Raw genomic sequence first — 18,190 nt, forward strand, 5'->3', positions numbered from 1 at the left:
AATTTATACTCCGGTGCGACTTATACTCCGAAAAATATGGTACTTTGAATATTTAAACAGGACGTTCAAAGTGAAGTTGTGAGCGTCATGACAGACGAAAACTGGGAGGCGGCGTCGGGCGAGTTACGCCACAATTTGTGAATGGATCGTGGATGCTTGAGCTAACGTGTCTGCTTGCACTGTTGTTCCAGCTTTCGCAAAAGCCGGCATCTTTTCCGAGGAGCCCCGCGGCAACGGGACTGACTTTGAAAATGAGGAGAGGGAATCTGGCGTGTTTGATGGAGAACTCGCCCAGCTGTTGGCTTTGATGGATTTGTGGATGAGGATTGATGCAAAAATAATGTGAGTTATTTTGTATGTTTTATTGCCATGCATGTCTTAGTGTTTTTATTGTTGTGGATTTTAATTACCGTAATTTCCGGACTATATGCCGCTACTTTTCCCCCTCGTTCTGGTCCCTGCGGCTTATACAAGGGTGCGGCTTATGTACGGCCTGAACGAAGAGGATTTCGGTGGTTTTAGTACGCAGGAGGAAGACGATGACACAATGATTAAAGACTGACTTTTCATATACCGGTAGGCTGGTTATTTTGATAACGTACAGGCGAGCACTTTGTATTACTTTGCGCCGTTGTATTATTTGTACTCTGCACGAATGCTGTTCGCCATTTTCAAAGATGTGAAAGTTTGATTGAATGATTGAAAGATTTATTGTTAATAAACGGGACGCTTTGCGTTCCCAAACAGTCATCTCTGTCCCGACAATCCCCTCCGGGGTAGCAGGAACCCCTATATACTACGGTAATTACACATCAAAACCCTGCGGCTTATAGTCGGGTGCGGCTTATATATGGAGCAATCTGTATTTTCCCCTAAATTTAGCTGGTGCGGCTTATAGTCAGGTGCGGCTTATAGTCCGGAAATTACGGTACATGTTTTTATTGTGTGGAATTTGATTGTATTTTTAATTGCATGTTTTGACTCCTTGTAGACTTTGCTGGCATTTTAAGACGTTGCCCCTTTTAGCTTGTTGCCCCTGACAACCAAAGTGCCCAACCAAACGGCACCTGAGATCAGACACACCTGTGGAGCATTAGGAGTGCACACATTTAAAAGGGAAGCCTTCAACAGGCTTCAGACGGAGAAGGAAGAGCGACCGGAGAGATTCGACAGGCTTTGCCCAGAGCGTCCGGGTGGACGCCCGCAGGCTGGGAAGGAATCCAGGACTACACAGCAGACCCCGCAAGGTACCGGAGTGAACCCCAAGAAGCCCACAACACGCAGGGGCAGAGGAAACTCTGCCTCCGAAGTAAGTGTCGTGGATTGTGGATCTGTGGGGGTGATCAGCCTTTGGCTGTGGGCTTGCGGGCTCGTGCGTTGTACGCTGGCTGTGTGGTCCTGTGGGCAGGATTGATCGGGACCCAGAGACCTGCGGTGACTCCCAGGAGCGACCGAGAGGTGAAACGAGACAGGTTGAGTACGGCCACGTAGGTCCCACCGGAGACTGGTGAGGAGAGTGGGCTTACCCAATACTTCTACGCGGAACTACAGCAGAGGCCTTGCGTGTAAGTGTGACGTCAGCCCTGAGAGCGTCTCCGTGTTTTTAAATGATTTCATCCCCGTGGCCTGCCTCCGTTTTAATTCCGTGTGCAGGAGGACGCCGTGGAAGTGGGCGGAGCCAGGACACTGACCCACTACGCCTGTCGTGACTGTACCCTAATTCAGATTATAATAAATTGTGAACAAGCATGATTATCTTTCCTTGTTTTGGACGGCTGCTCTCACTACATTGGGTTCTTAATAGGGATGTCCGATAATGGCTTTTTGCCGATATCCGATATTGTCCACCTCTTTAATTACCGATACCGATATCAACCGATACCGATATTAACCGATATATGCAGTCGTGGAATTAACACATTATTATGCCTAATTTGGACAACCAGGTATGGTGAAGATAAGGTACTTTTTAAAAAATAAAATAAAATAAGATAACTAAATTAAAAACATTTTCTTGAATAAAAAAGAAAGTAAAACAATATAAAAATAGTTACATAGAAACTAGTAATTAATGAAAATGAGTAAAATTAACTGTTAAAGGTTAGTACTATTAGTGGACCAGCAGCACGCACAATCATGTGTGCTTACGGACTGTATCCCTTGCAGACTGTATTGATATATATTGATATATAATGTAGGAACCAGAATATTGATAACAGGAAGAAATGGGGGGAGGGAGGTTTTTTGGGTTGGTGCACTAATTGTAAGTGTGTCTTGTGTTTTTTATGTTGATTTAATAAAAAATAAAAATTTAATTTAAAAAAAAAAAAACGATACAGATAATAAAAAAAACCATACCGATAATTTCCGATATTACATTTTAACGCATTTATCGGCCGATAATATCGGCAGGCCGATATTATCGGACATCCCTAGTTCTTAATATTTATATTTGTTTCAAACAAAATTTTACTAGATTTTAATATTTCACCACTCAGGTCCATTGATAAATACTTCAATAAAGTACAACCCAACTCAGATTTGCTCCTGCTGCCTTTTTAAAACAGCGTACATTAGGGGTGTAACGGTACGTGTATTTGTATTGAACCGTTTCGGTACGGGGGTTCCGGTTCGGTTCGGAGGTGTACCGAACGAGTTTCCACACGGACATATTAAGTAGCGAAACGCACGTTGTGTAAACAATGCACACTGAGGCACAACACACGGCGTGCTAGCAGCTAACGGGCTACGATAGACTGACCATACGTCCTCTTTTCACCGGACATGTCCTCTTTTAGGGAGCTGTCAGGGCGGAGTTTCTTAAATGCCTCAAATGTCCGGCATTTTGAGTTAGGGTTGCGTGTATTTTCAATGTACGTTCAGGGTTAAGAAGGGGTTAAAAACAAAACAAATTGTGAAGGTGCGCAGCAGCATTGGTGAGGGAGGGGCAGAGACAGAGAGAGATAGTGAGAGAGTTATGATAAACGCGCATGCGTCGCCAGGCTCTGCTTTTTATCCATAGATTTATCAGATTGAATTTTTTATTGTACTGCTATACTCTCGGCAGGGTCCTTGAGGGTGCATGGGAGTTTGCCCAACCAGTCTACATGTGTTTTGTGGACTTGGAGAAGGCATTCGACCGTGTCCCTCGGGAAGTCCTGTGGGGAGTGCTCAGAGAGTATGGGGTATCGGACTGTCTGATTGTGGTGGTCCGCTCCCTGTATGATCAGTGCCAGAGTTTGGTCCGCATGGCCGGCAGTAAGTCGGACACGTTTCCAGTGAGGGTTGGACTCCGCCAAGGCTGCCCTTTGTCACCGATTCTGTTCATAACTTTTATGGACAGAATTTCTAGGCGCAGTCAAGGCGTTGAGGGGATCTGGTTTGGTGGCTGCAGGATTAGGTCTCTGCTTTTTGCAGATGATGTGGTCCTGATGGCTTCATCTGGCCAGGATCTTCAGCTCTCACTGGATCGGTTCGCAGCTGAGTGTGAAGCGACTGGGATGAGAATCAGCACCTCCAAGTCAGAGTCCATGGTTCTCGCCCGGAAAAGGGTGGAGTGCCATCTCCGGGTTGCGGAGGAGACTCTGCCCCAAGTGGAGGAGTTCAAGTACCTTGGAGTCTTGTTCACAAGTGAGGGAAGAGTGGATCGTGAGATCGACAGGCGGATCGGTGCGGCGTCTTCAGTAATGCGGACGCTGTATCGATCCGTTGTGGTGAAGAAGGAGCTGAGCCGGAAGGCAAAGCTCTCAATTTACCGGTCGATCTACGTTCCCATCCTCACCTATGGTCATGAGCTTTGGGTTATGACCGAAAGGACAAGATCACGGGTACAAGCGGCCGAAATGAGTTTCCTCCGCCGGGTGGCGGGGCTCTCCCTTAGAGATAGGGTGAGAAGCTCTGCCATCCGGGGGGAGCTCAAAGTAAAGCCGCTGCTCCTCCACATCGAGAGGAGCCAGTTGAGGTGGTTCGGGCATCTGGTCAGGATGCCACCAGAACGCCTCCCTAGGGAGGTGTTTAGGGCACGTCCGACCGGTAGGAGGCCACGGGGAAGACCCAGGACACGTTGGGAAGACTATGTCTCACGGCTGGCCTGGGAACGCCTCGGGATCCCCCGGGAAGAGCTGGACGAAGTGGCTGGGGAGAGGGAAGTCTGGGTTTCCCTGCTTAGGCTGCTGCCCCCGCGACCCGACCTCGGATAAGCGGAAGAAGATGGATGGATGGATGGAATTTTTTATTATCTATAGCAGGGGTGTCAAAAGTGTGCCCCGGAGGCCATTTGCGGCCCACAGCTAATGTTTTAAAGGCCCACGGCACATTCCAAAAATACTATTAAAATAAACAAAAACATAACAAAAGTGAAATAAAAAAGTTTAAAGGTTAAATGTAATTTAGAAAAAGTTGCAATGTTGACTAATAAAACAAAACTGTTTTTTTTTCTTTCAAACTGTCATTGCTCAAAACATAATATTGAATCAAAATCAATGTTATTATGAATTATTGACCTATCCAAGGTTCCCATTACTTCACATCAAATATTCCACTAAGAAAAATATTTTTGGTGGAAGATTTTGCAAATTTGGTAAATAAATAACCCAAAAATGTATATTTTGTTGTTTTCTTACTGTACTGAAAATGAACCGAACCGTGACCTCTAAACCGAGGTACGTACCGAACCGAAATTTTCGTGTACTGTTACACCCCTACTGTTTACTGAAGCAGAGATGCTGACTGAGCGTTATGATAAACGTGAGGCTCTGCTTTTATCCATAGACTTTTCAGATTTTATTTTTTATTATCTATAGAAGGGGTGTCAAAAGTGTGGCCGCAGCTAATGTTTTAAAGGCCCACGCCACATTCCAAAAATACTATTAAAATAAACAAAAACATAACAAAAGTGGAATAAAAAAAGCTTACAGGTGAAATGTAATTTTGAAAAAGTTGCAATGTTGACTAATAAAACTAAGCTGTTTTTTTCCCCTTTAAAACTGTCATTGCTCAAAACATAATATTGAATCAAACTCAATGTTTTTATGAATTATTGACCTATCCAAGGTTCCGATTACTTCACATCAAATATTCCTCTTTGAAAAATAGTTTTTGTGGAAGAGTTTTGCATATTTTGTGTGAAACAAAACCAACTAACAACAGAAAAACAACTTAGAATTGAGGGATAAGTGTGAAGTTGATGTAGGCTCGAGAGATTTAAAGGCCTACTGAAATGATTTTTTAAAATTTAAACGGGAATAGCAGATCCATTCTATGTGTCATACTTGATCATTTCGCGATATTGCCATATTTTTGCTGAAAGGATTTAGTAGAGAAAATCGACGATAAAGTTCGCAACTTTTGCTCGCTGATAAAAAAAAAGCCTTGCCTGTACCGGAAGAAGCGTGACGTCACAGGAGCTGGTATTCCTCACAATTCCCCGTTGTTTACAGTGGAGCGAGAGAGATTCGGACCGAGAAAGTGACGATTACCCCATTAATTTGAGCGAGGATGAAAGATTCGTGGATGAGGAACGTTACAGTGAAGGACTAGAGTGCAGTGCAAGACATATCTTTTTTCGCTCTGACCGTAACTTAGGTACAAGGTCTCATTGGATTCCGCACACTCTCCTTTTTCTATTGTGGATCACGGATTTGTATTTTAAACCACCTCGGATACTATATCCTCTTGAAAATGAGAGTCGAGCACGCGAAATGGACATTCAGTGCCTTTTATCTCCACGACAATACATCGGCGAAATGCTTTAGCTACGAGCTAACGTGATAGCATCGTGCTTTAACTGCATATAGAAACAAAAAAATAAACCCCTGACTGGAAGGATAGATAGAAAATCAACAATACTATTAAACCGTGGACATGTAAATACAGGCTGGCGAAGGTTAACAATGCTGTGCTAACGACGCCATTGAAGCTAACTTAGCAACTGGACCGCACAGAGCTATGCTAAAAACATTAGCTCTCCACCTACGCCAGCCAGCCCTCATCTGCTCATCAACACCCGTGCTCACCTGCGTTCCAGCGATCGGCAGAAGGACGAAGGACTTCACCCGATGCGTTTGGCGGCCCGGAGACATAGGAAGTCAAGGTGAGGTCGGCGGCTAGCGCGGCTGCTCTCCAACAAAGTCCTCCTGGTTGTGTTGCTGTTGTCCGCTGCTAATACACCGATCCCACCTACAACTGTCTTCTTTGCAGCCTTCATTGTTCATTAAACAAATTGCAAAAGATGTCCAGAATACTGTGGAATTATGAAATGAAAACAGAGCTTTTTGTATAGGATTCTACGGGGTACCATAACTTCCGTTAAACTGACTTCGTCACGCGCATACGTCATCATACCAGCCGGATATTTCCCGGGAAATTTTAAATGTCACTTTATAAGTTAACCCGGCCGTATTGGCATGTGTTGCAATGTTAAGATTTCATCATTGATATATAAACTATCAGACTGCGTGGTCGCTAGTAGTGGCTTTCAGTAGGCCTTTAAGCGTAAAATAAATAATGCATGTATGCCCTGGCACACCATTATCATCATTTCATGACCCAAGCAAAACACTTTTTACACTTTTATACTGAAATAAATACACCTACAACTTATTAAATACAAAAATTTAAAAAAATACCGGCAGCGGTAAAGTTTAGATCCATGAAGGAAAGAAGAAAGTGAATGAATGTTTATAACTGAATACATTTACATAGTGTATGCATAAAAATGTGTTTTATTTTGAAATATTTTTTTAAATTAATCAAGTAACGTTTACGACAACCTTTTTCCAAAACAATATAGAATGTGAGATACAACAGGATAATGCATACATTTATCATTTGTTTTCAAAACGCTCACAAAAAAGTGGGACCCCAAAAATGTACTGTGGGACCCCACTTTTAGGACTTGACGGGGTCCCTGGGACCTCATTTTGAAATTCCTAGCGCCAACACTGGTATTGTGATGATGATTACTATGGAGGTGTGCGCACCTGAAGTGACGTTCTCCGACGTGCTGTTCTCGCAGCGCTGGCGTTCCAGCTCGATGTCGTTCATGACGTCACACATGTGCAGAGTCAGCGCCTGTGAGGGAAGTCATTTTTAACATGCTTCATAGTCATAACAACACTTTGGCGTTTATCAATGGCCATGAGCGGCGAGGTGGGGGAGGGGAGGAGCAGTGAGCCCCACGATCACCAACTTCAACAATGGTTTAGTGTTTCTCACCTTCTTTATCAAAGTACTGCCACGAACTCTGACTTTGTTTACGTCCATTGGTGCAATCACACTTTACAGCACAACACGTCACACTGGTGTGACTCCACAGCCTTTATGTTTATCATCTGGCAAAATATGTGTATAGTCACGTACAGTATGAGTTGTATATGCACACATAATACTATAATGATGTATAGTCACGTACAGTATGAGCTGTATATGCACACATAATACTATAATTATGTATAGTCACGTACAGTATGAGCTGTATATGCACACGTAATACTATAATGATGTATAGTCACGTACAGTATGAGCTGTATATGCACACATAATACTATAATTATGTATAGTCACGTACAGTATGAGCTGTATATGCACACATAATACTATAATTATGTATAGTCACGTACAGTATGAGCTGTATATGCACACGTAATACTATAATTATGTATAGTCATGTACAGTATGAGCTGTATATGCAACACAACACACTGCTTTATTAGAGACATGTCAGCTTGGCAGATCAACAAAAAATACTTCTGTGTCATTCACCTAGCAGGTCGCCATGACACACACACACACGCACACACACACACACGCACACACACACACACACCCGATGACATGAAGAGGAGAAGTTATGCTGCAATGTAGAAAAAGTGGTCAGATATGATGTTGACAGGGAAATATTTGTAAGAGCATGCAAATATGAAAATATGAATAAGATGCAAGCCATGATAAAAATATTGCTGAGTGGAACTGTACACAATTATTTACAGTTATACACTAATATACCAAATTGCACACAGTTATACACTAATATACACAATTATACACATGCAATTATACACAATAATATACAATAATACACAATTATTCACAATAAAATACAATTACACACTAAATACACAATATAACAATGATAAACAATTATACACAATATTATGCAATAATACACCATTTTACACAAGAATACACTCTAAATACACTCATTAGCCACTACATGAAGTGGAAGTACTACTCGTTGAGGTCCCCGTGGAAATACTAAGGGTGAAAGTGCTACTAGTGGAGGTACTACTAGTGGAAGGACTACTAGTGGAAGTATGACTAGTGTAGATACTACTAGTGGAAGTGCTACTGTGTACTACTATGTACTACTATGTACGACTCTGTACTACTGTGTACGACTGTACTACTATGTACTACTATATACGACTCTGTACTACTGTGTACGACTGTACTACTATGTACGACTCTGTACTACGTATGCGCGTGACGTCGAGAGATCCACGGAAGTGTTTGGACCCTATTGGACACAATACACAGAGCTCTGTTTTCTTCGACAAAATTCCACAGTATTCTGGACATCTGTGTTGGTGAATCTTTTGCAATTTGTTTAATGAACAATGGAGACTGCAAAGAAGAACGTTGTAGGTGGGATCGGTGTATGCGGCTGGCTGTAGCAACACAACAAGGAGGACTTTGACTTGGATAGCAGACGCGCTAGCGGCGAACTCACCTTGACTTCCTACGTCTACGGGCCGCCGACCGCATCGTCAAACGCTGGAACGCAGGTGAGCACGGGTGTTGATGAGCTGAGGAGGGCTGGCTGGCGTAGGTGGAGCGCTAATGTTTTTATCATAGCTCTGACGAGGTCCCGTTGTTAAGTTAGCGTCGTTAGCAACAGCATTGCTAGGCTTCGACAGACGTCGAATACACATTAACCGTGTATTTACATGTCCAGTGTTTGGTTCGGTGTCTCCTGATAGTAGTATTGTTGATCTTCTGTCTATCCTTCCAGTCAGGGATTTATTTATTTTGTTTCTATCTGCATTTGAGACAGATGCTATCACGCTAGCTCATGCTAAGAGCTTCGTCGATGATGGGTGAAGTCCTTCGTCGCGCCGCCGATCGCTGGAACGCAGGTGAGCACGGCTGTTGATGTAACCGTGTAGTTACATGTCCATGGTTTAATAGTATTGTTGATCTTCTGTCTATCCTTCCAGTCAGGGGTTTATTTCTTTTGTTTCTATCTGCATTTGAGAACGATGCTATCACGTTAGCTCGGTAGCTAAGTGTGTCACCGATGTATTGTCGTGGAGATAAAAGTCACTGTGAATGTCCATTTCGCGTGCTCGACTCTCATTTTCAAGAGGATATAGTATCCGAGGTGGTTTAAAATACAAATCCGTGATCCACAATAGAAAAAAGGAGAGAGTGTGGAATCCAATGAGCCAGCTTTATTATTATTAGCCTTTATTTAACCAGGTAAAATCCCATTGAGATCAAAGATCTCTTTTCCAAGGGAGACCTGGCCAAGAGGGCAGCAGCAAGGTTACATTAAAAACAGTAAACAAATACATAAAACATCACATTTACGACATTAAAACTTGCTCACATAACACATGTGCATACAGACAAGGTAGACTGCAGTCCTTTCACAGAAGCTTTAAACTCATTCAACGTAACAAGGGTTTGAAGTTTAATATTCGATTGTAGGTTATTCCAAGCCTTCGCTGCTGAAAACCTAAATGCTTGTACCTAAGTTACGGTCAGAGCGAAAAAAGATACGTCCTGCACTGCACTCTAGTCCTTCACTCTAACGTGCCTCATCCACGAATCGTTCATCCTCGCTCAAATTAATGGGGTAATCGTCACTTTCTCGCTCCTAATATCTCTCGCTCCATGTAAACAATGGGGAATTGTGAGCAGCACTACCGCTTGTGACCTCACGCTACTTCCGGTAGGGGCAAGGTTTTTTTTTATCAGCGAGCAAAAGTTGCGAATAGGGCTGCAACAACTAATCGATTAAATCGATTAAAATCGATTATCAAAATAGTTGGCGATTAATTTATTCATCGATCCATTGGAACTATGCTATGCGCATGCGCAGAGGCTTTTTTTTTTTTTCTTTTTTCTTGGTAATTTTTTTGTTGTTGGTTTTTTTTGTTTTATAAACCTTTATTTATAAACTGCAACATTTATAAACAGCTGAGAAACAATAATCAAAATAAGTACAAAAACAGTACAAAACAGCGCCAGGGCGGCGCTGAGGCTACGTCTCATGAGGTGGCGTAAGCTAGCCAATGATGGTCATGTGCAGCTCACGTGACGACGGCGTCTCCTTTGCTGGAAACATTCGAAAAATGGCGCAGGAAAACAGTACGGATAGTTTAGCGGAGAAACATCTTGAGGTTATTGCTTCAATGGAGAAAAGTGTACGACCTAAGTCGTCAAAAGTGTGGGAACACTTTACTTTAAAGACGTCAAAGAAGACCGTTTCCTGCAAAATGGCACGGAAGTACAACATTGCTTCAGAAGCACCTGCAAAAGGAAACATGTTGGAGCCATGGTTGAAGGGAGGAACTCACGGTAGGTAACTTTTTAAGTCCATAGTGGCAACAAGCATTAATGAGTTCAGCTTTTTTGTGAGTAACTTTAAAGTTATGCCTTTGTTGCAACGCGGGGCTGATAATGTGTCTCCGGCACATTTGACTCCGTTTTGAGAGAGAAAACGCACGGTTACCAATTTCGAAATAAACGTAACGGACAGAAATATCTCAGGTTGGTTTCATAATGGATCAATGTAGCCGGGGCGATAAAGCTATATAAATCTATTTAGATTTGAATGACGCTTTAGTATAACTAAACGTTATGAAGGTGCTGGAATATTTCATGCTATTATTCAGAGGCAGCCTAAAATGAATCCTTTATTATTCACAACAGAAACGTGTACAATATCTGATTCAGTTCTGATCTGATGAGTTACCCCCCAATGTTGCACCCCCAATGTCCAGAAAATGGTGCTAGTATGCTTGTTTTTTTTCAATAAAATACTGGGAAGGATAGAAATGTAGTTTGTCTCTTTTATCCGATTATTAATCGAAGTAATAATCGACAGATTAATCGATTATCAAATTAATCGTTAGTTGCAGCCCTAGTTGCGAACTTTATCGTCAATTTTCTCTACTAAATCCTTTCAGCAAAAATATGGCAATATCGCGAAATGATCAAGTCTGACACATAGAATGGATCTGCTATTCCCGTTTAAATTTTAAAAAAATCATTTCAGTAGGCCTTTAAAGGATGGCTGTGTTAGACTGAAGTTTTTATTTTTGTGCCTTTTTTGTTTTTCTTTGCACATTTTTGTTACTCATACGAATACGTTAAGAACAGGGCCGATTGAGCCCAGTTTATAGTATACGCTGGACTGAAGCTGTGTGCCTTCATTGTTTTTGTAGCTGTTGTTTTGAGACATGTTTAAAAAAAAAAAAAAAAAAAAAAAAAAAAAAGCAATTTGTGAAAGTCAAAGTATAGTATTTCCCATAGTTGTAGTGGGTATCAGGATGATCTCAGGGAGAGCATGTCCCACATTCCAAGCTGCTGTTTTGAGGCATGTTAAAAAAAAAAAAATGCACTTTGTGACTTCAATAATAAATATGGCAGTGCCATGTTGGCATTTTTTTTCCATAACTTGAGTTGATTTATTTTGGAAAACCTTGTTACATTGTTTAATGCATCCAGCGGGGCATCACAACAACATTAGGCATAATAATGTGTTCATTCCACCACTGTATATATCGGTATCGGTAATTAAGAGTTGGACAATATGGGAATATCTGATATCGGCAAAAAAAGCCATTATCGGACATCTCTACTGTGTACTACTGTGTACTACTGTGTACTACTGGGTACTACTGTGTACTACTATGTACTACTGGGTACGACTGTGTACTACTGCTTATTTTCCTGCACTCCCTGAGGGTGACAGGACGCCATGACGGGTACGAGTGAGCCTCATGGATCAGCGTCGCGAGGCTTTAGGACGCCGCTCAGGGTTTTATCCACGGCCGCGTTCGATTCCCGCCTGCTGTGCGGACGAGATACGGACCAAAGGCGGCTGTCAGGGGAATCAAACACTGCGCTACGCCCGCCTGCTGGAGCTAAGTGATGAATAATCCTGATGATGAAACAGTGGCAGTATTGACAAATCCGACACTTTCATGTCCATCCTAGAGGACACGGCTTTGATGGAGTACTTCAACACAAGCCTCTGATGCAGGCCCAAATCAAAGTACTTTTACAGGTGACAATACACTAATGCTCTTATTCTCACACTGTGGTACGTGTACTACTAGTAGTACGCCAAAGAATCACTTGATTAAAGTACAGTGGTTTACGTTCCTATATTCAAACACAGTGTTACTATTCAAACTGTGTGTCATGTTACAGTGGCCACAAATATGAATAAAACTGCTGCCTTGTTTTTAATGAATACTCAGGTCTACTACACTACTGTATTTTAATGTTATGGTGGTACTTAATGAATACTTTGGTCTACTACACTACGGTATTTTAATGTTATGGTGGTACTTAATGAATACTTAGGTCTACTACACTACTGTATTTTAATGTTGTCATCATGGTGGTACTTAATGAATACTTAGGTCTACTACACTACTGTATTTTAATGTTATGGTGGTACTTAATGAATACTTAGGTCTACTACACTACTGTATTTTAATGTTGTCATCATGGTGGTACTTAATGAATACTTAGGTCTACTACACTACTGTATTTTAATGTTGTCATCATGGTGGTACTTAATGAATACTTAGGTCTACTACACTACTGTATTTAATGTTGTCATTATGGTGGTACTTAATGAATACTTAGGTCTACTACACTACTGTATTTTAATGTTGTCATCATGGTGGTACTTAATGAATACTTAGGTCTACTACACTACTGTATTTAATGTTGTCATTATGGTGGTACTTAATGAATACTTAGGTCTACTACACTACTGTATTTTAATGTTGTCATCATGGTGGTACTTAATGAATACTTAGGTCTACTACACTACTGTATTTAATGTTGTCATTATGGTGGTACTTAATGAATACTTAGGTCTACTACACTACTGTATTTTCATGTTATGGTGGTACTTAATGAATACTTAGGTCTACTACACTACTGTATTTAATGTTGTCATCATGGTGGTACTTAATGAATACTTAGGTCTACTACACTACTGTACTTTAATGTTGTCATTATGGTGGTACTTAATGAATACTTAGGTCTACTACACTACTGTATTTTAATGTTGTCCTCATGGTGGTACTTAATGAATACTTAGGTGTACTACACTACTGTACTTTAATGTTGTCATTATGGTGGTACTTAATGAATATTTAGGTGTACTACACTACTGTACTTTAATGTTGTCATCATGGTGGTACTTAATGAATACTTAGGTCTACTACACTACTGTATTGTACTGTACTGTATAATGTTGTCATTATGGTGGTACTTAATGAATACTTAGGTCTACTACACTACTGTATTTTAATGTTGTCATTATGGTGGTACTTAATGAATACTTAGGTCTACTACACTACTGTATTTTAATGTTGTCATTATGGTGGTACTTAATGAATACTTAGGTATACTACACTACTGTATTTTAATGTTGTCATTATGGTGGTACTTAATGAATACTTAGGTCTACTACGCTACTGTATTTTAATGTTGTCATCATGGTGGTACTTAATGAATACTTAGGTCTACTACACTACTGTATTTTAATGTTGTCATTATGGTGGTACTTAATGAATACTTAGGTCTACTACACTACTGTATTTAATGTTGTCATTATGGTGGTACTTAATGAATACTTAGGTCTACTACACTACTGTATTTTAATGTTGTCATTATGGTGGTACTTAATGAATACTTATGTGTACTACACTACTGTATTTAATGTTGTCATTATGGTGGTACTTAATGAATACTTCTACTGTATTTTAATGTTGTCATTATGGTGGTACTTAATGAATACTTAGGTGTACTACACTACTGTATTTTAATGTTGTCATTATGGTGGTACTTAATGAATACTTAGGTCTACTACGCTACTGTATTTTAATGTTGTCATTATGGTGGTACTTAATGAATACTTAGGTCTACTACGCTACTGTATTTTAATGTTGTCATCATGGTGGTACTTAATGAATACTTAGGTCTACTACACTACTGTATTTTAATGTTGTCATTATGGTGGTACTTAATGAATACTTAGGTGTACTACGCTACTGTATTTTAATGCTGTCATTATGGTGGTACTTAATGAATACTTAGGTGTACTACACTACTGTATTTTAATGTTGTCAATATGGTGGTACTTAATGAATACTTAGGTCTAATACCACACTGTATTTTAATGTTGTCATTATGATGGTACTTAATGAATACTTAGGTGTACTACGCTACTGTATTTTAATGTTGTCAATATGGTGGTACTTAATGAATACTTAGGTGTACTACGCTACTGTATTTTAATGTTGTCATTATGGTGGTACTTAATGAATACTTAGGTCTACTACACTACTGTATTTAATGTTGTCATTATGGTGGTACTTAATGAATACTTAGGTCTACTACACTACTGTATTTAATGTTGTCATTATGGTGGTACTTAATGAATACTTAGGTCTACTACACTACTGTATTTAATGTTGTCATTATGGTGGTACTTAATGAATACTTAGGTCTACTACACTACTGTATTTTAATGTTGTCATCATGGTGGTACTTAATGAATACTTAGGTCTACTACACTACTGTATTTTAATGTTGTCATCATGGTGGTACTTAATGAATACTTAGGTCTACTACACTACTGTATTTAATGTTGTCATTATGGTGGTACTTAATGAATACTTAGGTCTACTACACTACTGTATTTAATGTTGTCATTATGGTGGTACTTAATGAATACTTAGGTCTACTACACTACTGTATTTTAATGTTGTCATCATGGTGGTACTTAATGAATACTTAGGTCTACTACACTACTGTATTTAATGATGTCATTATGGTGGTACTTAATGAATACTTAAGTCTACTACACTACTGTATTTAATATTGTCATTATGGTGGTACTTAATGAATACTTAGGTCTACTACACTACTGTATTTTAATGTTGTCATCATGGTGGTACTTAATGAATACTTAGGTCTACTACACTACTGTATTTAATGTTGTCATCATGGTGGTACTTGAAGATCAAAGGTTTTTTTTTTAGGTGATCCTTGGTGAAAAAAGTCTGAGAAGCTCGGAACTTTCTAGGGTTTCAGTCTTTGCGGTGAGTGTTACTTCTCAGTTATTTACGACTTTTCTCGTCTGCTCGTCAAATCTTCCAAAACTTCAACAACACGACACTTCTCTCTCCGAATATATGAATATCAATCATAACTCGCACAACAGGATTTTTCAGACGAACCAGAAATGTAAAAGTACACACTGGACAGTGTTATTTAGTTTCCTGGTGAGGTCACTTGTTGCTAGGCAGAACTCACGGGGCTCCATCAAAACTGCCCCAAAATGCATAAATGAATGGAGTATTTGTCCAAAACAGAAACAGAAGTAGTTTTAATTTCACAATAGAAGCACTGCTTTGTATGCAATATAAGATGTTTATGAAGTGTAAAATGAAAACATTAATGAAATGAATACATTTGTGTTGAAATCAAATTATTTCAGATATTAATACGTTCATCACAAAGGTTAAGTTTGGACTAAAATCAAAACAAAAGTGAACACATGAATGTGTCCTGGCTGTACTTGCTTCTTTATACCTTTGTTTTTCCAAGCAGAGTTTTGAAGAAAGTGAGTGTGAAGGACAGTGCAGAGGAGACGTGGATGGCATTCATGGAATTAAAGACATCAATCATCAAAAAGATGACAGAGCGTGTAGCTAGCTAACTTGGTGTAGCATTTTAATCATGTCCTATGCTTTGCTAGAATCAAACAAAAGCAGTCTCAAAAGTGCAATGTTTGGATGAAATAATAATAAAGTTGTTTATATTAAATCAAAGTGAAGGGAAAATCAGTTAGCAACAGATAGCACTAATGCTAACATGCACTTTTGGACCACTTGTGTTTTTGTGTGCGGCACATTTTCTGAGTGCAACGTGTCGCTCTTTGTTTTGTTTGTGTTAGACGCTGCTGCTGCACACACTAATATGTCAACACGCGACGTACGTGTGTGTGTGAGTGTGTGTGTGTGTGTGGGGTGGGCCACACATGTGCGAGCTGTCAGGAGGCTGAAGACACAATGATGTCTGCCTGCTCCATCCTGCCAGAGAACATCTTTCCCTGACAGGATGAAGAAAGATGGAGTTCATCATCTTGTAAGCTTCTTACAATCACACCCTGCTACAAACCCATTATTACTGATTATATATATATATATATATATATATATATATATATATATATATATATATATATATATATATATATATATATATATATATATATATATATATATACACAAACATACTGTATATATACATACATATGAATACACAAATACACACACACACACATATATATAAATACACACACATATATACACACACATACACACACACATATATATATATATATATATATATATATATATATATATATATATATATATATATATATATATATATATATATACATAATACACACATATACTGTATATACATACATACGTATATATACACACATATATATACATACACATTAATACACAAATACACACACATACACACATATATATATGTATGTGGGCTCTGTACCGAGGATGTCGTTGTGGCTTGTGCAGCCCTTTGAGACACGTGTGATTTAGGGCTATATAAATAAACATTGATTGATTGATTGATTGATTGATTGATATATATACATACATACATACATACATATATATACACACATATATATATATATACACACACATATATATAAATACACACACATATATATATACAAACATATATATATATATATACATAAACACAAATACACACACATATATACATACATATATATACACATATACATACATATATATACACATTAGGATACATCAGAGTTTCCCACATATTCATTTATTTGTGGCGGCCCGCCACGAAAGAATTACGTCCGCCACAAATAAAAAAATAAATAAAACATTTCTTTTTTTAATTTAAAAAAAAAATAAAAAAATTTTTTTTTTTTTTTGTCCTCTCCAGCTTCTCAGGCAAATCATATAGTTGATGTAGATGCCCATATAGGCTGTTCATATTTACTTTACAAAAGAGAAGTGTAGGATACTTCTCTTGTTGCCTTATTTGTATTTGACTTTATTAAATGTATTTATATTAGAAACACAACATGTGTATAGAACAAAGGGTGCAAAGTCTGCAGGCAGTAGGAAACACATGGTTAAGTGTAGGGAGTAAAACTGATGGCAGTCTAAAGTTCAAGATTTTTGGAGCTCTTTGTTCAGTGGATCAGATGTTTGATGAAGCTCTGTGTCTATCTACCACCACTACTGTTTTCTGTTTATTTAGGACACCTCTGCCTCTGTTTCACTTTATGTTGCTGGTAAATAATATGGTTGTAGTAGTAGGCTAAAGTTATATTAATTAGTATGCACTAATTAAAAGGGCAGAGCTTTGAGACATTTTAGCTTTTATATTTTATAAGATATATTTTTGTAAGAACCACAATTAATAAATATATTTCAGTGAATAACTTGTTGTTCAAATCTGTATATAAATATGTACATAAAGTGTTGTAATTATATTGTAAAATGGATGGACGTTTAAAAGAAAACTGTTATTATTAATTAGTGAGTATACATTTTTTGAGCCTTTTTAGAGAAAATCAAACCATTGTAGTAAATTATGCAAATTACTCGATGATGTCATGGTGACCACGCCCATAGCCACGCCCCCACCGCCACAGGTATCTTGGCAGTTTATGGGAAACACTGTACATATATAAATACACACACACATACACATACATATTAATATACAAATACACACACAGACACACGCATATGTATGTATGTATATATATATACACACACATATACATTTGTTTGGACACAGGGACATTTTAGAAGGTGTGTTTCTATTACATTGTGGGTTGAAGAGAAAT

The 18,190-nt window shown here is 39.0% G+C and overlaps 1 protein-coding gene across 7 annotated transcripts in view; it reads right to left on the bottom strand.

The window, feature by feature from the left end:
* Positions 1–18,190, bottom strand: part of vipr1b (vasoactive intestinal peptide receptor 1b) — an 80,517-nt gene that overhangs the window by 39,246 nt on the left and 23,081 nt on the right. For 6 of the 7 annotated variants that reach the window (XM_062020684.1, XM_062020683.1, XM_062020689.1 and 3 more), the window contains one exon: positions 6,981–7,071. In XM_062020684.1, coding sequence (XP_061876668.1) covers positions 6,981–7,071 — 91 coding nt within the window. Of the gene's footprint in view, positions 1–6,980; positions 7,072–7,215; positions 7,332–18,190 lie in introns of those variants that run through there. The other variant, XM_062020685.1, reaches the window with a different exon arrangement.

Source organism: Entelurus aequoreus, linkage group LG15 (assembly GCF_033978785.1).
Source record: "Entelurus aequoreus isolate RoL-2023_Sb linkage group LG15, RoL_Eaeq_v1.1, whole genome shotgun sequence".
Lineage (NCBI taxonomy): Eukaryota > Metazoa > Chordata > Actinopteri > Syngnathiformes > Syngnathidae > Entelurus > Entelurus aequoreus.